General features: G+C 45.0%; 1 protein-coding gene across 1 annotated transcript in view; it reads left to right on the forward strand.

The window, feature by feature from the left end:
* STAG3 (stromal antigen 3) overlaps positions 1-21871 on the forward strand; it is a 1295475-nt gene that overhangs the window by 1031127 nt on the left and 242477 nt on the right. Inside the window, exon 22 of the mRNA XM_053719478.1 lies at positions 5866-6054. Coding sequence (XP_053575453.1) covers positions 5866-6054 — 189 coding nt within the window. The remainder of the gene's footprint in view (positions 1-5865; positions 6055-21871) is intronic.

The raw sequence follows: 21871 nt of genomic DNA on the forward strand, positions 1-21871 counted from the left end.
CTTGTCTGATCCGATATCAGAAGAGACTACGATAGAGAAGATCCAGGATAGGATCAAATTTCTTAAATTGGCCAATACCTTCAGCTGTGATGCTAACATGCAGGTAATTAGACTGGGAGCTAAGATGTCTAGCTTCACTGTTCTAGCTCGCATAGCACTGTGGTTAAAATCCTGGTCGGCTGATGTAACTTCAAAAGCCAAGCTTTTGTCTTTACCTTATAAAGGTAACACTTTATTTGGTCCTGATCTGGCGGAAATCAATTCTAAAATTAAGGGTGGAAGGGATCTTTCCTACCTCAGGACAAGAAGAATAGGCCTAAGGGTCGCCAGAATTCTAATTTTCGCTCATTTCGTAACTTTAAGGGACAGAAGTCTTCTTGCTCTTCTTCCAAACCAGAGCAATCCAAGACTTCTTGGAGGTCCAGTCAGCCTTGGAATAAGGGGAATCAAAACAAGAGGACTTCCACTGATTCTAAATCAGCATGAAGGGTCCGCCCGATCCAATTTTGTATTAACCCCTTAATGACAACTGACTTTCCAGGTACGTCATGCAAAAACTAACAGTTAATGACAATGGAAGTACCTGGTATGTCAGTTGTCTAACAGAGTGCTGGAAGCGATCACAATCGCTTCCAGCAGCTCTGAGGGTATTGCAGTGATGCCTCAATATGGAGGCATCCTGCAATACCCCTTTACAAGCCTCCGATGCAGAAAGAGCCACTCTGTGGCCCTCTCTGCACCGGTAGCGATGGTGCCGTTGTCCGGGTGGGAGGGAGCGCGCGTGCACGAGGCACGTGCACATAGTGCGCGTGCACTGGTGTGTGCACGAGTCGCGAGTGCATGTACACGTGCACGCGCACACATTAGCCACACTGACACCAATGAGGGCAGAAAGGGATAGAAAGGTAAAAAAAAAGAATTCAAATATAAATGGATCTGGGAGGGGGAGGGGGGTGGGGGTATTGTGGGGGGGCTGCTACACTACAGAAAGAGTTAAGTTAAAAATAAAATAAAAAAATACTTTGTTTTTCGGGGCCAAGCTGGGTACTGGCAGACAGCTGCCAGTACCCAAGATGGCGGTAATTAGGTAGGGGAGAGGGTTAGAGAGCTGGAGGGGGGGATCAGGGAGGTTGAGGCTAAGGCAGGGGTCCATCACAGCTAAAATATTTTATTATTTTTATTTAAAAAAAAAAAAAAAAACCTCTTTTATTTAGTACTGGCAGACTTTCTGCCAGTACTTAAGATGGCGGTAACAATTGTGGGGTGAGGGAGGGAAGAGAGCTGTTTGGGAGGGATCAGGGGGTGGGATGTGTCAGGTGGGAGGCTGATCTCTAAAATTAACCCTGCAAGCTCCCTACAAGCTACCTAATTTAACCCCTTCACTGATGGGCATAATTCACTTGTGGTGCGCAGCAGCATTTAGCGGCCTTCTAATTACCAAAAAGCAACGCCAAAGCCATATAAGTCTGCTATTTCTGAACAAAGGGGATCCCAGAGAAGTTTTTACAACCATTTCTGCCATAATAGCACAAGCTGTTTGTAAATTATTTCAGTGAGAAACCTAAAATTGTGAAAAATTTAAAGTTTTTTTTATTTGCTCGCATTTGGCGGTGAAATGGTAGCATAAAATATACCAAAATGGGCCTAGACCAATACTTGGGGTTGTCTACTACACTACACTAAAGCTAAAATTAACCCTACAAGCTCCCTAATTAACCCCTTCACTCCTGGGCATAAAACACGTGTGGTGCGCAGCGGCATTTAGCGGCCTTCTAATTACCAAAAAGCAACCCCAAAGCCATATAGGTCTGTTATTTCTGAAAAAAGGGGATCCCAGAGAAGCATTTACAGCCATTTGTGCCATAATTGCAGAAGCTGTTTGTAAATAATTTCAGTGGGAAACCTAAAGTTTGTGACAAAATTTGTGAAAAAGTGAACTTTTTTTTTTTTTTATCGCATTTGGCGGTGAAATTGTGGCATGAAATATACCAAAATGGGCCTAGATCAATACTTTGGGTTGTCTTCTAAAAAAATATATATACATGTCAAGGGATATTCAGGTATTCCTGACAGATATCAGGGTTCTAATGTAACTAGCGCTAATTTTGAAAAAAAGTGGTTTGAAAATAGCAAAGTGCTACTTGTATTTATTGCCCCATAAATTGCAAAAAAGCAAAGAATGTGTAAACATTGGGTATTTCTAAACTCAGGACAAAATTTAGAAACTATTTAGCATGGGTGTTTTTTGGTGATTGTAGATGTGTAACAGATTTTGGGGGTCAAAGTTAGAAAAAGTGTGTTTTTTTCAATTTTTTCCTCATATTTTATCTTTTTTTTTTTTTTAGTAAATTATATTATATGATGAAAATAATGGTATCTTTAGAAAGTCCATTTAATGGCGAGAAAAACTGTATATAATATGTCTGGGTACAGTAAATGAGTAAGAGGAAAATTACAGCTAAACACAAACACTTCAGAAATGTAAAAATAGCCATTGTCATTAAGGGTAAGAAAATTGAAAAATGGTCCGATCATTAAGGGGTTAAGAGGGGGGGGGCAGGCTTACTCTTTTTCAGCAATCTTGGATACGCAATGTCCCAGATCCTTGGGCTGTGGACATTGTATCCCAGGGTTACAGAATAGGATTCAAGTCTTGCCCTCCAAGGGGCAGATTTCTCCTGTCAAGCCTATCCACAAACCAAGTAAAGAGGAAAACCTTCTTAAGCTGCTTAGAGGACCTATCCTCCCTGGAAGTAATTGTTCCAGTTTCTGTAGAGGAACAGGGACAAGGATTCTATTCAAGTCTATTTGTAGTTCCCAAAAAGGAGGGAACTTTCCGTCCCATTCTAGACCAAAAGTGCCTCAACAAATTTCTCAGGGTCCAGTCCTTCAAGATGGAAACTATTTGTTCCATTCTTCTATTAGTTCAGGAAGATCAGTTCATGACGACCATAGACCTAAAGGACGCGTATCTACATATTCCCAATCACAGGGATCATCATTAGTTTCTAAGGTTTTCCTTTCTGAACAAGCATTTCCAGTTTGTTGCACTTCCATTTGGTCTTGCCATGGCTCCCAGAATATTTACAAAGGTTCTAGGGGATCTTTTGGCAGTGGTCAGATCCCAGGGAATTGCAGTGGCGCCTTACCTAGAAGACATCTTGGTTCAGGCGTCATCTTTTCAACTAGCAAAATCTCATACAGAGATATTATCTTTTCTACGTTTCCACGGATGGAAAGTGAATCTGGAAAAATGTTCCCTCGTTGCAGCTACAAGGGTGTGTTTCTTAGAGAAAATCATAGATTCCCTATCCATGAAGATTTTCCTGACGGATGTCAGAAAATCCAAACTTCTTGCTTTGTGCTTTTCTCTCCAGTCTATTGCTATTCGTCCATCAGTGGCTCAATGCATGGAGGTGATTGGTCTGATGGTTGCTTCCATGGACATCATTCATTTTGCTCGGTTCCATCTGAGACCTCTGCAACTATGCATGCTCAGTCAATGGAACAGAGACTATTTAAATCTCTCGTAGAGGATAGATCTGGATCCCCTAACAAGAGACTTGTGGTAGATTTCACAGGAACATCTGTCTCAGGGCACTTGCTTCCTGAGACTTTCCTGGTTGATTGTAACTACGGACACCAGCCTGTTAGGCTGGAGAGCAGTCTGGGTCTTCTCTTTCCATAAACATCTTGGAGTTGAGAGCAATCTTCAATGCCTTGACAGCTTGGCCTCAATTATATTTAGTCTGGTTTATCAGATTCCAGTCAGACAACATCACCTCAGTGGCTTACATCAACCACCAGGGAGGAACTGGAGCTATGAAGGAGGTGACTCGCATTCTGCAGTGCGCAGAAGCTAACGATTGTCTCCTATTTGAAATCCACATTCCAGTGGTGGACAACTGGGAGGCGGATTTTCTGAGGAATCAGACTTTTCATCCCGGGGAGTGGGCTCTCCATCCGGAAGTGTTCTCAAAGATAACCCTGATGTGCGGGGTTCCGGAGTTGGATCTAATGGCGTTTTGTCAAAACGCCAAGCTCCCAAAGTATAGTTCAAGGTTAAGAGATCCTCAGGCCGCTCTGATAGAGGCTCTAGCGGTTCCTTGGATCTTCTCTCTGGCATACCTGTTTCCTCCATTTGCTCTCCTTTCACAAGTCATTGCTTGTATCAAACAGGAGAGAGCATCTGTAATTCTAATAGCTCCTGCATGGCCTCGCAGGATCTGGTTTGCGGATCTGGTGAAGATGTCGTCTCTTCCACCTTGGAGGTTACCTCTGATGAAGGACCTTCTACTTCAAGGTCCATTTCTCCATCCAAATCTGGATTCTTTGAAGCTGACTGCTTGGAGATTGAACTAGTTTTGACTAGACGTGTTTTATCTGAGGCAGTCATTGATACCATGCTTCAGGCTCGTAAACCTGTTACTCGCAAGATTTACCATAAGGTATGGCGTAAATATCTTTATTGGTGCAAATCTAAGGGTTTCTCCTGGAGCCGGGTGAGGATTCTCCGCATTTTATCTTTTCTTAAGGATGGCCTGGAGAAAGGTTTGTCAGTCAGTACTCTGAACGTTCAGATTTCTGCTTTGTCTATTCTTTTGCACAAACATCTGGCAGATGTTCAAGCTTCCTTGATCAGAATCAGGCCTTGATCAGAATCAGGCCTGTGTTTAAACCTTTTGCTCCTCCTTGGAGCCTTAACCTCATTCTTAAAGTTTTGCAGCAGGCTCTGCTTGAGTCGATGCATGTTGTTGATATAAAATTGTTATTGTGGAAGGTTTTGTTTCTTCTTGCTATTTCTTCCGCTCGCAGAGTTTCTGAGCTTTCGGCTCTGCAGTGTGATTTCCCTGTACCTTGTTTTTCATGCAGATAAGGCGGTCCTTCGTACTAAGTTGGGTTTTCTCCCTAAGGTTGTGTCGGATCGAAACATTAAACAGGAAATTTTTGTTCCTTCTTTTTGTCCTAATTTTGTTGGTCCCATAAGGAATGTCTTTTGCATTACCTGGATGTTGTGCATGCTCTAAAATGTTACCTTCAAGCAACCAAATATTTTCGGATATCTTCTGCCCTGTTTGTTGTCTTCTCTGGAAAGCGTAACGGTCAGAAGGCCACTTCTACTACCCTTTCCCTCTGGTTAAGAAGTATTATACGTTTAGCTTATGAGACAACTGGACAGCAGCCTCCTGAGAGAATTACAGCTCATTCCACTAGGGCTGTTTCCTCTTCCTGGGCTTTCAAAAATGAAGCTTCTGTGGAGCAGATTTGAAAGGCGGCAACGTGGTCCTCTTTGCATACTTTTTCCAAATTCTACAAATTTGATACATTTGCTTCGGCTGAGGCTTCTTTTGGGAGAAAGGTTCTTTAAGCTGTGGTGCGTTCTGTTTAGGTCCACCTGCCTTGTTACTATTCATTCTGTGTCCTCTAGCTTGGGTATTGGTTCCCACTAATAATTGGAATGAAGTTATGGACTCTCCATGCCATAGGAAAGAAAAAAAATGTATGCTTACCTGATAAATTTCTTTCTTTCCGGGCATGTAGAATCCACAACCCCGCCCTTTTTCAATTTTAATTCTGTAATTTTTTTGAGTAAACTTCAGGCACCTCTATACCCTTGTGTTTCTTCTCTTTCCATTTTCCTTTAGCTGAATGACTGGAGATTATGGGTAAGGGAAGTTACACTTAACAGCTCTGCTGGGGTGCTCTTTGCCCCCTCCTGCTGGCCAGGAGTTGAATATCCCACTAGTAATTGGAATTAAGTTGTGGACTCTCCATGCCCAGAAAGAAAAACATTTATCAGGTAAGCATAAATTTTGTTTTTCTCTACACTTCTGCTGTTGTTTTAATGCTGCAATCCATTTGCAGGCTTTTATACTCCTAAGTGATCTTCTTGTAATATTTGGAGGTCACATGGGTCGTGGAAATCAATCTCATCTGCAAATTCTTGTGTATCGTCCTGAACCTCCTCTCCAGGCTGAGCTTGCTGGATTTCTATTGGATCATGTATTTATAGACCATGAAGAGAAGGAGCAAGGAGGTGAGAAGGAATTGACTGTGTACCAAAATGCAAGGAGAATGTTGGGCAAGATGAGAGGAAATGAAAGTGAGTAAGGGGAAACATCATTTAATTTAGTAACTAGGAAGTGCCAATGGGATTGAAAGGATATAAAAAAAGTAATGAAAGGAAGATGGGATTATTACACCTTGTGTGAGAGGCAATTTAGGTACAGTCATCAAAAATTACACTGGCATAGTCAAACTGTCATAATTTCTTATAGAAATATTTTTTTGGTTACTATTACACTGCAATATAACAAACTCCATTACTAAAGGATTGATTCATTGCATCATTCTGCATTATAGTGGAACTTTATACACCATATAATCACCAAGATTACAAGTTGTGCGCTAAACCCGGTGTGTAAATAACGCAAAATATTTAGCGGTACCGCACTTTCCATAGCACTGCCATTACAATTTACAGAAAACCCTTTTTCTTCTTAAACGGGAAGAGTCCACAGCTGCATTCATTACTTTTGGGAATTCAGAACCTGGCCACCAGGAGGAGGCAGAAACCCCAGTCAAAGGCTTAAATACCTTCCCCACTTCCCTCATCCACCAGTCATTCTTTGCCTTTCGTCTCAGGAGGTTGGCAGAGAAGTGTCAGGAGATTGAAGATAGTCTCTCATGGAGGGTAGTACTCTTTGAAATGGGACTGGAGTTTTAAGTAATCCTGTCAGCCTTTCAGTGAGAGCATGGGTGAAAGTTAGAGTCCGGAGATGCAGGGAGAGTCTTTCTGCGAAACCATCCCGACTCATATTAACAGCGTTGACGAGTTTTGCTGCCTGCCTTTATCTACTCAAGTCCATGTCAGAAGCGAAGCTACTATCTTTCACACTTGAAGGGCCGTGTTCCTGTTCCACGGCGTAGATTCCGGTAAGATCGTTTCGTTTTATTTCGATATGTAAATGTAATGTTAACGAAAGAAGTCAGGGTCCCAGTGGGACTCCTTTATCTTATGGAATCATGGGTTAATATCTCCTGAGGGAGGTTATTGAACAGGGGGCTCTTTAATCATGTTTGTTATGTGATTTTGTCTGCTGTTGTGTAGTGATACTTGGGCTCATGGCTATTCAGACATAACGGCCTTATTTCATCAGTTTGCACGGTCCTAGGGACTTGCGTGTTTTTTTGGCTGACACGATGCACCTCGTGACCGGGTGTGGTCACGTTGTATTCCATTTCCGCACCTTGACCGAGTGGCAACGGAGAGAGTCTGATCGTTAGTTGCCTGGTTCACAGGAGGTGGTGAGTGCCCCAGCCATTGGAGGTGTAAAGTACCATTAGCGTTTGTCCATAATTGCAATCTCCAAGTTATGGAGGATTCTGATTTTTTTGGAGATGGATATTCAGAGTATATGTCTTGCGAAGAGTATGAAATGGCCAGGGTTATCCATGCCCATCAGTTACGTTCCGATTGCCATTCTAGAGTACTCTCTTCCTCCGAATCAGGGAATTTAGAGTGCGTTGAGCTATCCATCCCTAAAGATTCCATGTCCCGTGAGGCGCGTGCCCCAGAACCTTCTTTTGCTACGCAAGCAGGTGTCCCTATGGCCGTTACTCCTCCGGAAGGCGGCTTGTTTCCTCCAGAGGTAACAGCACGGTTCAGCATAGCAATATCTATGGCGCTGGCACATTTATATCTTCCTAGTGAGGTATTTTTGAGATACTGTCCGTGTTCTGTTAACCGGGTTTCGTCAGGCGTGGGATCCCCTGAGTCAGTTAGACCTTCTGGGGAAGTGATGGCCTCTGAGGCTTAAGGGGCCCCACCCTCGGAGCTGGGTCGCCCATTGACCCGGCGGGGGAACATTTTGCCTTCCGTTATAGACTGGCACGTATTTGTGTTTTACTAAGGCATGTTTTGGTGGTGCTGGAGGATTCCAGCCCTACTGGGCCGAGGGATCCTTGGTCATCTGTGCCAGACGGCAAACTGGATTAGACATGTGGGGATGGGCATTCTCTTTAACATCTCCATTTTTATTTTATTTTAAGTATCTGTTCCAGTTCTGAGCTTGGGCCTCTAATCGGCTGGTCCGGTTGGTGTGCCGTTTTCCTCGAGTGCTGTCTTCCTTTTATTTAATCCGGTTAGGATATATTTTGTTTGTTTTAGGAAGCTCATTTCTGCTATAATTTTCCATTTTGGGAACATTTCTTCTCTGGAACTGATACTTGTGATTTTGTAGTCGCATGCAAACTTCCTTGGAAGCTGCACGTTTTCTATATCAGAACTTTGTTATGATTATAGTTTATGTTTTTCGATCCCTATAGGGCTTCAATTTTTCTTGCACAGTTCAGGAGTTACTTTTAACAGGCAGGTACTGGTCGGGCGCTAGCTGCTGTTCTTTAGGGTTCATGTCACCCACGTGGTGCCGGTGTGCTGGTTATCCTGTTGGGTGTTGAGCCGTTCACTTTGTTCGGAGTGTACGTTTTATGTTTATCCATTACTTGAGGGAGTGTTTTCGTTTCTTATATGTCAACCTGCTCCTTGTCCTTGGTGAACGGAGTGTCGGAAGGATTATATAGGTCCTCTGTTGTTCCTTATGTGGGGATCTGTATATGACTCCTCGTGGGTTCTGGAGGTTTTTGGCCTGGGAACCGAAGTTCTCCATTCCAAAGGGGTTTGGAGGTCTGGATGACCGATGGACAGTTGGGGTACCGGTTTGGATGACGATTTTCGTGTGTCTGTTTTTCTTGTGGCCTAGCCGCAGGTACCCCTCGAGGTTGCATGGACTGTTTTTTTGTTTTTTTTCCATCTTGGGTGGTCTGGTCATCTGAGTCCGGAAGTTCTGGTAGGTCCGTCTCCCCTTTTTCTTTTACAAGATACGATGAGTCCACGGATTTCCTCCTTACTTATGGGATTACGCCTCCTGGTCAGCAGGAGGAGGCAAAGAGCACCACAGCAGAGCTGTATAAATAGCTCCTCCCTTCCCTCCCCCCAGTCATTCTCTTTGCCTGTGTTATTAAGATAGGAGATGGCAAAGTGAGGTGTTAGTAAAGATTATTCAATCAAGTGTTTATTATTTTTTAAGTGGTGCCTTTGAGTGCTGCTTTGTGCTAGGGTGTAACCTAGACCAGATCACTCTCTTCAGTAAAAAGAGAAGCATTTGGTGGCTTTGAAGCAATGGGAACTGGTGGGACATAATTCTCACTGCGCCTCCCATGTAATGTTGCTGCCCTATTCAGGGAAAAATCTGAGGGATCTTACTCAGTATTTTCCTTTGTTGTCCTCAGGTCCATGTGAGCAGTAGGATTTCACACACCTGGGAGCTGCCTTTGCTGTCGGCAGATGGGGAGGTAAGTGCCATTTTTTATTTCTGGGCCGATAGAAGCCCCTAGAGAAGATCTACAATGTGGCCACTCATATTGTGATTACAAGCCCTTAGTGAAAGAGATGGGCTTTTCACTCAGGTATGTTTCTACTTTGGACAGCACATGTATTGGCTTTTTAAGAAGATCTAACCTCCCGGCGGTTTCATTCACTAAGAGACAGTAAGAACATGCCGCCTGGGAGAGGACTCTGTGGGTATTTCTCTAAACGGGATAATTGTCTCAGGGCCAATTTTTTTCCCTTTGTTTCATAATAAGGGCACCCACACTTGGTATAGCACAGTATGTTGTTTGTGACATAAAATGTTTTGGGCTGTTATCACTTCTCCCGGCGGTTACAGAAAACAATGCCGACCAGGAGATGTCTAATGTTATTTCCTATGCCTGTTTTTTGGGGACTGTTGCGATACCTCTCCCGGCGGTTACAGAAAACAATGCCGACCGGGAGGTGTCTAATAGGTAATGTTATTTCCTATGCCTGTTTTGGGGACTGTTAGCGCCTTATTTCATTTTATTATGCGCTTTATACATCTCCCGGCGGTTACAGAAAACAAAATGCTGACCGGGAAATGGTTACATGCTACGCCCACGAAGGGCGGTACTTGGAGGCGTTCCTTACAATTGCGTGCCTTTTTTGTGGTCCCGGCGGGTCAATGGATCTAGTTACACCACGCACTAAAGATCCTTATAAGACTTTCTTGCTGCCTGGCAGTTATCTGTTGTGATACTTTTGCTTTGGGCTCACGCTGTTGATCCTCTCCCGGCGGTTCAATAAAGATCTACATACCGACCAGGAGATGACTGCATAGTGCATTCTATGTACACCCACGAAGGGCGGTCCTGCAGCGAACACTTACTTGAAGTCTTTTACATTAAGCCCACACTTTTACTCATCTCCCGGCGGTTCCATAGTCACTACATACCCACCAGGAGCTGCTTTATGTCATTATGGAGTATACCCTGTTTTCCCTCTCGTTATGGATCATTTTGACAAGGATCCATGGAGATGTTTTCCCATATTTGACACGCAAATGTAGTCTGTTTAACACGCACTAAAGATCCTTATACAGTCTTTGTGTTGCGGTGGGGCCCCGGTTGAAGGTTCATACTACTTAAAGGGGCATTCTACTGAGGGGTATTGAGAAACTAGCAAGGTTGTTTCTTCTGTTTTGGCCCTTTTTATTGCAAATTCTTAAAAAGGAAAAATATTGCACTTTTAAAATTTAAATAGACAGCGACACATTTACTTTTGTTGACTTTTCTCTTCTATTTTCCTTCTAATGTGACTATTAGAAGTCTGGTGTCACTGGTCAATACTTTCTGTATTTTTCTACCTATAGTGTCCGCTATTATTGCTAGCCCACAGGCGGTGCTCTGCAATTCCTTGCTTCGGCATTGCTTTCAGGTCCTTATCAATGTCTGGTTACAACAAGGTTGATATTGGTCTGGTTCTACCTGACAGAAATAAGATGCTCTCTTACAATTTAAGGAGACAGTACGATTAAAAAAAATTAAAAAAAAATCCATCTGTTTTTTGTTATGACATCCTTTGTGACTTAGGATGGTATAAATAACTCACATACTTGAAAGTAGCCGGATAGGTAGCTTAGCAGACACTAGTACTTAATTATGTAGCAACCCAGGGTTGCGGGTTCGAATTCAGTGGTCACTGCTATTAGCAGCGCTTTGAGACCCTTATGGGCGATTAAATTACCGTCACGGCTATCTAATTGAGTCTCTTCAGTCAGTCGCTCCCTTGGAGGGGATACATGAAAAGATAGTGACTATGAAACTTGCTAATGCTGTTATTACAGACGCTTATTGCAGGGCTTAGGCTGGCACCTAAGAGTTCGGGCCTAGCCCACAGGACTTTAGGGCTAAAGCCTTGGTCCACGGATGTGCCTGCTAAGACTATCTTTACAGACTTTGTTCGGACTTGCTCCGAAGGAGATCATCTCTGATATCTCGGGAGGTAAAGGCATCTTTTCCCGTAGGATAAGAAGATTGAACTTAAAGGGTGACAGCCTAATTTTCATCTTTTCGGAATAACAAAGGAATTGCTTCCCCTTCCTTCGTTACGCAGGAACAACCTGAGCCTGCACGAAGGCCCAACCCTTCTTGGAACCCCAAGCTCTCCAAGAAGCCTGACATTGGATATACGTCAGCATGAAGGATAGACTATCCCTTCTTGTTCAGACTTGGGTGCGGGATGTTCAGGATCCCTGGGTTTTAGAAATATTCCTAGTGTCCCAGGGGTACAAGTTGAAATCTGAGACTTTTTCCCCTATTGGCAGGTTTCTGCCTTCAAGATTCTCTGTAGTCCAGATGAAAAGAGAGGTTTTTCTTACTTTGCGTAGAGGATCTCTCTGTCAGGGGAGTGATCGTTCCCGTTCCGGTAACGGAACAGGGTCAGGGTTGTTTCTCTAACCTGTCTGTGGTTCCCAGAAAGGAGGGGACCTTTGTACCGATCTTGGACTTTAACAGTCTAAAATAAATTCTAAGTGTTCCGTCTCTCAAGATGGAAACGGTACGTTCCATGCTACCACTGATTCCAGAAGGTCAGTTCATGACCACAGTGGTCCTTGCATGCCTACAAGTTCCTTTTTCTCAGGGACTATTATAAATTTCTATAGGTTTGCGTTTTTAGCAAACTCTTTCAGTGCATGGCGTTAACTCTTGGCCTGGGCACTGCTCTAAAGATTTTTTCAAAGGTGCTGGGATCTCTTCTGGCGGTTCTTTGCCCGCAGAGCATTGGTGTGGTGCCGTCTCTGACCGTCTTTTTAATTCAAGCACCATCCTTTCACCAAGCCAGATCCCATACCTGGTGTTATTCTTCCTGTGTCCTCATGGGTGGATGATAAATCTGGAAGGGTAATCTTTCTGGGAACCATATATGTATTCCCTGCCGTTAAAAATATTTCTGACAAGGGTCAGGAAAACTAAGTTGTTACATACCTGTCGTGTCCTTCAGTCCATTCTTCGGCCTTCGCTGGCTCAATGTATGGAAGTATTTGGGCTGATGGTGGCGACAATAGATATCATCCCTCTTTTGCTCGGTTCCATCTCTGACCTCTACAGTTTAACATGCTCAGGCGACGGAAACGGGGATTTACGGATCTGTCTCCTCTGTGAACTCTTATCCAGGAGACAAGGGATTCTCTTCAGTGGTGACTGTCTCTGGTTCATCTGGCCCAGAGTACCTGCCTTCGCAGGCCGGCTTGGGAAATTGTGACAATAGACACCAGCCTTCTAGGGGGGGAGCTGTTGGAACTCCATGAAGGCTCAGGGACTTTGGTTTCAGCCAGAGTCAGTTCTCCCTTCAAACATTCTAGAACTGAGAATGATTCTCAATTCTTTTCTGGCCTAGCCTCAGTTAGCTACGGCCAGGTTTATCAGGTTTCAGTCGGACAATATGACTTCTGTGATTTACATCACTCATCAGGTTGGAGCAAGACGTTCCCTAGCGATGACAGAGGTATTCAACACGATCAATGGGTGGAGACCAATTTTTGTTGCCTGTCAGTGATCCTTATACCGGGAGTAGTCAATTGGGAGACGGATTGTTTTGAGCAAGCAGACGTTCAATCCGGGGACGTGGGAACTCCATCCGGAGGTGTTTTCAGACTGATCCCGAGTGGGGACAGCCGGAGTTGGTTCCGGTGGCATCTTGAAGGAATGCCAAACTTCCAAGATAAGGGTCGAGATCCAGGGACTTTCAGGCGGAAGTACTAGACGATCCTGCGGGTCTTTGGAACTTAAATCTAGCATACCTGTTTCCTCCATTTGCACTTCTTCCTCGGGTTCTTGCCTGACTCAAACAGGAGAGGGTGTCGGTGATATTCATTGCAACGGCATCGCCTTACAGTATTTGGTATGTGAGTCTGATAGTGAGAGCGTCTCTACCGCCTTGGAGTCTCCCGTTAAGGGGGTCCTTTTACTCGGGGTCCCTTCCTTCATCCGAATCTAGCTTTTTTTGAAGCTGTTTGAATGGAACTTGGACGCTTACTTTTTTCCGAGCGTGGGTTCTCTGATCCGGTAATAGAGACCTTGATTCCGGCTCGTTGAGCTTGCGACTTGAACATCTATCGTAGGATTTGGTATGGATGCTTTTATTGGGATGAATCCAAGGGCTACTCGAGGAGTAGGATTAGGATTCCCAGAATTTTGTCTTTTTCCGAGATTGGAGAAAGGGTTGTCAGCCAGTTCCTTAAAGGGACAGATTTCTGCTTTGTCTATTTTGTTACACAAACGTCTGGCAGCTGTTCGAGATGTTCAATCCTTTTGTCAGGTTCTGACTTGACTCAGGCCTGTGTTTAGACCAATTGCTCCTCCTTGGAGTTTGAATTTAGTTCTTAAAAGGTCTTCAAGGGGTTCCGTTTGAACCTATGCTTTCCATAGATATTAAGTTATTTTCTGGGAAAGTTGTGTTTTTGGTTACTATTTCTTCTGCTCGCAGAATTTCTGAGCTTTCGGCATTACTATGTGATTCTCCTTATCTTATTTTTCATTTGGATAAGGTGGTGTTACGTACCAAACCTGGTTTTCTTCCTAAGGTGGTCTCAAATAAAGACATTGATCAGGAAATAGTTATTTTTTTTCCTTGTGTCCTAATCCTTCCTCTAAGAAGAAGCGACTATTACATACTTTGGACGTGGTCCGTGCCTTGAAGTTTTACTTACAGGCCACTGAGGAATTTTGTCAATCTTCTTCACTGTTTGTTGTTTTTCTGGGAAGCGTAGGGGTCAGAAAGCTACGGCTACCTCTCTTTCATTTTGGCTGAAGAGTATTATCCGGTTGGCATATGAGACTGCTGGACAGCAGCCTCCTGTTTGTATTACGGCTCATTCTACTAGGGCTGTGGCTTCCTCATGGGCATTCAAAAATGATGCTTCTGTTGAACAGTTTTGCAAAGCTGCAGCTTGGTCTTCTCACACGTTTTCCAAATTTTTCAAATTTTATACTTTTGCTTCATCCGAGGCTGTTTTGGGGAGAAAAGTTCTTCAAGCATTGGTGCCTTCCGTTTAGGTTCCCTGTCTTGTCCCTCCCTTTCATCCGTGTCCTATTGCTTTGGTATTGTATCCCATAAGTAAGGATGAAATCCGTGGACTCATCGTATCTTGTAAAAGAAGAGGAAATTTATGCTTACCTGATAAATTTGTTTCTTTTACGATACGATGAGTCCACGGCCCGCCCTGTTTTTGTATGACTGGTCTTTAAATTTTTGTTAAACTTCAGACACCTCTGCACCTTGGCTTTTCCTTTCTCTTCCTACCTTCGGTCGAATGACTGGAGGGGGAGGGAAGGGAGGAGCTATTTATACAGCTCTGCTTTTGTGCTCTTTGCCTCCTCCTGCTGACCAGGAGGCGTAATCCCATAAGTAAGGATGAAATCCGTGGACTCATCGTATCGTAAAAGAAACAAATTTATCAGGTAAGCATAAATGTCCTTTTTTACGTATATTGCACTCTCTCATAAGATGGAGCGCAGGGGTTGGGTTACTCTCCTTTTTTCTCCGGCAACTGCCTCTGGTCCACTTCTAAGCAGGAGTTGTGGGGTTGTCTATGTTTTTCCTGGTGTGGTACAGGGATCTCCGGGAGGCTGATCCTGTGAGGATCTTTGGCTCTCCAACTAAGGTGCTTGTTATGCTTGCCGGTGTAGTCTGGTGGGTCGCCCAGTTGCCCATGTGGCTAGTGTTGCGTGTTTGAATCCAGCAATTGTGCTATGTTTTTCATTATATGGAGCCCTGTCCCTGGTTATCTCCGGGGTCCCTGGACTTGGAGTGTTGCACTTGAACCTCTAGAAACTCATACGTCTAGATTTAGAGTTTAGTCGGTAAAGACCTGCGGTGCTAACGCTGCTGTTTTTTCCAGCACACCCTAAAGTAAAAAACCTAACACCTGCAAAAAAGCAGCGTTCAGCTCCTAACGCAGCCCCATTGTTTCCTATGGGGAAACACTTTCTAAGTCTACACCTAACACCCTAACATTAACCCCTGAGTCTAAACACCCCTAATCTTACACTTATTAACCCCTAATCTGCCGCCCCCGCTATCGCTGACACCTGCATTTTATTATTAACCCCTAATCTGTCGCTCCGGACACCGCCGGCACCTATATTATCCCTATGAACCCCTAATCTGCTGTCCCTAACATCGCCAATACCTATATTATATTTATTACCCCCTAATCTGCCCCCCCAACGTCGCCACCACCTACCTACGCTTATTAACCCCTAATTAGTGATGTCTCGAATTGTTCGCCGGCGAATAGTTCCCGGCGAACATAGCTTGTTCGCGTTCGCAACGGCGGGCGAACATATGCGATGTTCGATTCGTCATCATTGAGTAAACTTTGACCCTGTATCTCACAGTCTGCAGACACATTCCAGCCAATCAGCAGCAGACCCTCCCTCCCAGACCCTCCCAGCTCCTGGACAGCAGCCATTTTAGATTCATTCGGAAGCTGCTTTCTTAGTGAGAGGAGGGACAGTGTAGCTGCTGCTGATTTAATAGGGAAATTGATAGCTAGGCTAGTATATTCAGTGTCCACTACAGTCCTGAAGGACTCATCTGATCTCTGCTGTAAGGACAGCACCCCAAAAAGCCCTTTTTAGGGCTAGAACATCAGTCTGTTTTTTTGTTTTTTTTCCTGTGTAATCTAATTGCAGTTGCCTGCCTGCCAGGCCCACTGGCCCAGTGCCACCACTCATATCTGGTGTAACAGTAGTGTAAATTTAAAAAAAAAAAAAATGTTGACTGTGAAACATTAGTCTGCTTGTGTAATCTAATTGCAGTTGCCTGCCTGCCAGCGTGTGTGCCAGGCCCACTTGCCCAGTGCCACCAGTCATATCTGGTGTAACTGTAGTGTAAATTTAAAAAAAAAAACTTTTTTGACTGTGAAACATCAGTCTGCTAGTGTAATCTAATTGCAGTTGCCTGCCTGCCAGCGTTTGTGCCAGGCTCACAGCGTATACTGTGCCCACTTGCCCAGTGCCACCACTCATATCTGGTGTAACAGTAGTGTAAATTTAAAAAAAAAACTTTTTTGACTGTGAAACATTAGTCTGCTTGTGTAATCTTATTGCAGTTGCCTGCCAGCGTGTGTGCCAGGCCCACTTGCCCAGTGCCACCACTCATATCTGTTGTAACAGTAGTGTAAATTTAAAAAAAACCTTTTTTGACTGTGAAACATCAGTCTGCTAGTGTAATCTAATTGCAGTTGCCTGTCTGCCATCGTGTGTGCCAGGCTTACAGCGTATACTGTGCCCACTTGCCCAGTGCCACCACTCATATCTGGTGTAACAGTAGTGTAAATTTAAAAAAAAAAAAAACTTTTTTGACTGTGAAACATCAGTCTGCTTGTGTAATCTAATTGCAGTTGCCTTCCTGCCACCACACATATCTTGTTTAATAGTAGTGTAAGTGTACATTTAAAACAAAAAAAACTTTTTGGACTGTGAAACATCAGTCTGCTTTTTTGTGTCAGGCTCACAACGTATACTGTGCCCACTTGCCCAGTGCCACCACTCATATCTTGTTTAATAGTAGTGTAAGTGTACATTTTAAAAAAAAATGATAGGCAGAGGCAGGCCAACCCGCAGGTGCCGTCGTGGTCATGGTGCTGTGATTCCCTTTGGCCCTAGAATAATGCCCAGTGTTCAGAGGCAACGTACCATGAACTCGAAAAGTTCTGAGGACATAGTTGACTTTTTAACACAGGTCACCCAATCTTCTATAGCTTCCGCTCCGAACCTTGATGCACCAGCCTCCTCCAGCTTAGCTTCGGGCACCTCTCAAGTTACCACTCGCCCGCCTGCCGCCACCACCAACACTAGCACCACAGCCACTTCACTTGATCTGTCAGAGGAGTTATTTACACATCAGTTGGAAGAAATGAGTGATGCGCAAGCATCATTGACAGAGGATGTAGATAACAGTGATATGTCTCAGTCAGGCAGCATTACAGACATGGACGTACGTTGTGATGATGATGATGTTGTACCCGCTGCTGCTTCCTTTGTTGATTTGTCAGATACAAGTGAAGCGGTTGATGATGACGATGCGTCCGTGGATGTCACGTGGGTGCCCGCTAGAAGAGAAGAAGAACAGGGGGAAAGTTCAAATGGGGAGACAGAGAGGAGGAGGAGGAGACAAGTTGGAAGCAGGGGGAGGTGGTCGCAAGGAGCTAGTGGCACAGTCAGACAGCATGCATCGGCACCCGGGGTCAGCCAGACAGCACACCAATCAACGCATGCTGTTGCCACCACCAGAATGCCGTCATCGCAGAGCTCAGCAGTGTGGCATTTTTTTGTGTGTGTCTGCCTCTGACAACAGCGATGCCATTTGCAACCTGTGCCAAAAGAAACTGAGTCATGGGAAGTCCAACACCCAGCTAGGTACAACTGCTTTGCGACGGCACATGATCGCACATCACAAACGCCTATGGGATCAACACATGAGTACAAGCAGCACACAAACTCAAAGCCGCCATCCTCCTCCTGGTCCAGCATCTTCAGCCACATCAACCACTGCTGTCCTCCTTGCCCCCTCTCAACCATCCACCACTCTGTCTCTCTTCCGGAGCATTTCCTGCTCATCTGCCCACAGTCAGGTGTCTGTCAAGGACATGTTTGAGCGTAAGAAGCCAATGTCACAAAGTCACCCCCTTGCCCGGCGTCTGACAGCTGGCTTGTCTGAACTCTTAGCCCGCCAGCTTTTACCATACAAGCTGGTGGAGTCAGAGGCGTTCCAAAAATTTGTAGCTATTGGGACACCGCAGTGGAAGGTACCCGGCCGAAATTTCTTTTCACAAAAGGCAATCCCCAACCTGTACTCGATTGTGCGAAAGGAAGTAATGGCATGTCTGGCACACAGTGTTGGGGCAAGGGTTCATCTGACCACTGATAGCTGGTCTGCAAAGCATGGTCAGGGCAGGTATATCACCTACACTGCGCATTGGGTAAACCTGCTGACAAGCATGGAATGTGGTGACACCGCCACGACTTGCAGGCACCTCCTCAACTCCTCCTACTCCATACTCTTCCATAACCTTTTCGGCTGAGTCCTCTTCTGCTGCTGCGTCTTGCTCCACATCAACGGCACCCCTCCAGCTCCCCAGGTACTATTCCGCATCCTGGATACGGCAGTGTCACGCCGTCTTGGGGTTGACTTGCCTGAAAGCAGAGTCACACCGGACCAGCACTCCTGTCCGCCCTGAACGCACAGGTGGATCAGTGGCTGACTCCGCACTAACTGGAGATCGGCAAAGTGGTTTCTGACAACAGAAGTAATTTGGTGGCGGCATTGAAATTGGGCAAGTTGACACATGTGCCGTGCATGGCACATGTGTGTAATCTGATCGTACAACGCTTTGTGCATAAGTACCCAGGCTTACAGGACGTCCTGAAGCAGGCCAGGAAGGTGTGTGGCCATTTCAGGCGTTCCTACACGGCCATGGCGCACTTGTCCGATATCCAGCGGCGAAACAACATGTCATTGAGGCGCTTGATTTGCGACAGCCCGACACGTTGGAATTCAACACTCCTAATGTTCGACCGCCTGCTCCAACAAGAAAAAGCCGTTAACGAGTATTTGTATGACCGGGGTGCTAGGACAGCCTCTGCGGAGCTGGGAAATTTTTTGCCACATTACTGGACGCTCATGCGCAATGCCTTTAGGCTCATGTGTCCTTTTGAGGAGGTGACAAACCTAGTCAGTCGCACCGAAGGCACCATCAGCGACATCATACCATTTGTTTTCTTCCTGGAGCGTGCCCTGCGAAGAGTGCTGGATCAGGCCGTAGATGAGCGTGAAGAGGATGAGTTGTGGTCACCATCACCACCAGAAACAGCCTTATCAGCATCGCTTGCTGGACCAGCGGCAACGCTGGAAGAGGATTGTGAGGAGGAGTCAGAGGAGGAATGGGGCTTTGAGGAGGAGGAGGAAGACCAACCACAACAGGCATCCCAGGGTGCTCGTTGTCACCTATCTCGTACCCGTGGTGTTGTACGTGGCTGGGGGGAAGAAGATACCTTCAGTGAGATCACTGAGGACGAGGAACGGGACATGAGTAGCTCGGCATCCAACCTTGTGCAAATGGGGTCTTTCATGCTGTCGTGCCTGTTGAGGGACCCTCGTATAAAAAAGCTGAAGGAGAACGACCTGTACTGGGTTTCCACGCTACTAGACCCCCGGTATAAGCATAAAGTGCCTGAAATGTTACCGAATTACCGCAAGTCAGAAAGGATGCATCAGTTCCAAAATAAATTAAAAAGTATGTTTTACACAGCGTATAAGGGTGATGTCACAGCACAACGGGAATCTAACAGGGGAAGAGGTGAAAGTAATCCTCCGACTCCCACGACCACGCCGGCAAGGACAGGACGCTTTCCAGACGTGTTGTTGATGGAGGACATGCAGAGCTTTTTAAGTCCTATGCATCGCTACAGCCCTTCGGGGTCCACCCTCAGAGAACCACTCGACCGACAGGTAGCATACTACCTCGCCTTAACTGCAGATCTCGACACTCTGAGGAGCGATGAACCCCTTGACTACTGGGTGTGCAGGCTTGACCTGTGGCCTGAGCTATCCCAATTTGCGATAGAACTTCTGGCCTGCCCCGCTTCAAGTGTCCTGTCAGAAAGGACCTTCAGTGCAGCAGGCGGTATTGTCACTGTGAAGAGAAGTCGCCTAGGTCAAAAAAGTCTAGATTACCTCACCTTTATTAAGATGAATGAGGGATGGATCCCGAAGGGACTGACATTGGGCGATACATTCGAGTAAAAAAGGCCTGCCTTGGGCTAAAAATGGTCCACACGCTGCTGTATTTTATCTTCGAATGCCGGATGACTTGCGTGACTTATCCTCCACCAACTAGGGTTCAAGCCGCAAAGTTTTAGGGCACTTTCTGCCTGGGAAACAAACATAAATTTTTCTGGCCGCTGCTACAGCACCTAATTTTTCAGGCATGTGTACATGCCAAATTTTTCTGGCCTCTGGTGCTGCACTGTGGCTTCAAAAACCACACCACTCATATCTGGTGGCACAGTAGATTGCACGCGCAGTGCCCCAAATTTGAAGTAGGAGGACCGATCAAGCATCTTTTTCTATCTCCCGGTTCCTAAAATACATGCCATATGCACGTCCCCTGATAGGGGACATAACAGGGATTAAACTGATCAGAATATTACTACTTAACACACCACTCATATCTGGTGGCACAATAGATTGCACGTGCAGTGCCCCAAATTTGAAGTAGGAGGACCGACCAAGCATCTTTTTCCATCTCCCGGTTCTTGTAATTCACTGTCTTGGAAATTATCTATCAAATCTATCTATTTATCTATCAAATCTATCTATCTATCGTATCTATCAAATGTATCTATTGCATCTATTGCTCTATCTATCTAATCTATGTATCTATCTATCTATCAAATCTATCTCGTGGCCTGACTGTTATGTTATCTGACAGCCACTTGTGTTTTGGCCATGCCATATACATATCCATGCCATATACACGTTCCCTGATAGGGGACGTAACAGGGATTAAACTGATCAGAATAGTACTACCTAACACACCACTCATATCTGGTGGCACAGTAGATTGCACGCGCAGTGCCCCAAATTTGAAGCAGGAGGACTAACCAAGCATCTTTTTCCATCTCCCGGTTCCTAAAATCCATGCCATATACACGTCCCCTGGCGCCGCAACTGCCTCTGGGAACCTTACCATGGGTCCCAGACCACACGTCTTGTAATTCTCTGTCTGGGAAATTATCTATCTATCAAATCTATCTATTTATCTATCAAATCTATCTATTGTATCTATCAAATGTATCTATTGCATCTATTGATCTATCTATCTAATCTATATATCTATCTAGCTATCAAATCTATCTATCTCGTGGCCTGACTGTTATCTGACAGCCACTTGTGTTTCGGCCATGCCATATACATATCCATGCCATATACACGTCCCCTGATAGGGGACGTAACAGAGATTAAACTGATCAGAATAGTACTACTTAACACACCACTCATATCTAGTGGCACTATAGATTGCACGCGCAGTGCCCCAAATTTGAAGCAGGAGGACCGACCAAGCATCTTTTTCCATCTCCCGGTTTCTAAAATCCATGCCATATACACGTCCCCTGATAGGGGACGTAACAGGGATTAAACTGATCAGAATAGTACTACTTAACACACCACTCATATGTGGTGGCACAGTAGATTGCACGCGGTGCTCTGACAAAATGCAGAAGGACATTTGGCAGACGGACATTTGGCCGACAGACAGAAAGCTAAAGAATGTTCTGATTTCGGCCGAGGGCAGATACGTTCCAGAGTGCTCTGTTCTAATCAGAGCCTCGGGCGCCGCAACTGCCTCTGGGAACCTTACCATGGGTCACAGACCGCACGTCTTGTAATTCTCTGTCTTGGAAATTATCTATCTATCTATCAAATCTATCTATTTATCTATCAAAT

The sequence above is a fragment of the Bombina bombina genome, chromosome 6 (assembly GCF_027579735.1).
Source record: "Bombina bombina isolate aBomBom1 chromosome 6, aBomBom1.pri, whole genome shotgun sequence".
Classification (NCBI taxonomy): domain Eukaryota; kingdom Metazoa; phylum Chordata; class Amphibia; order Anura; family Bombinatoridae; genus Bombina; species Bombina bombina.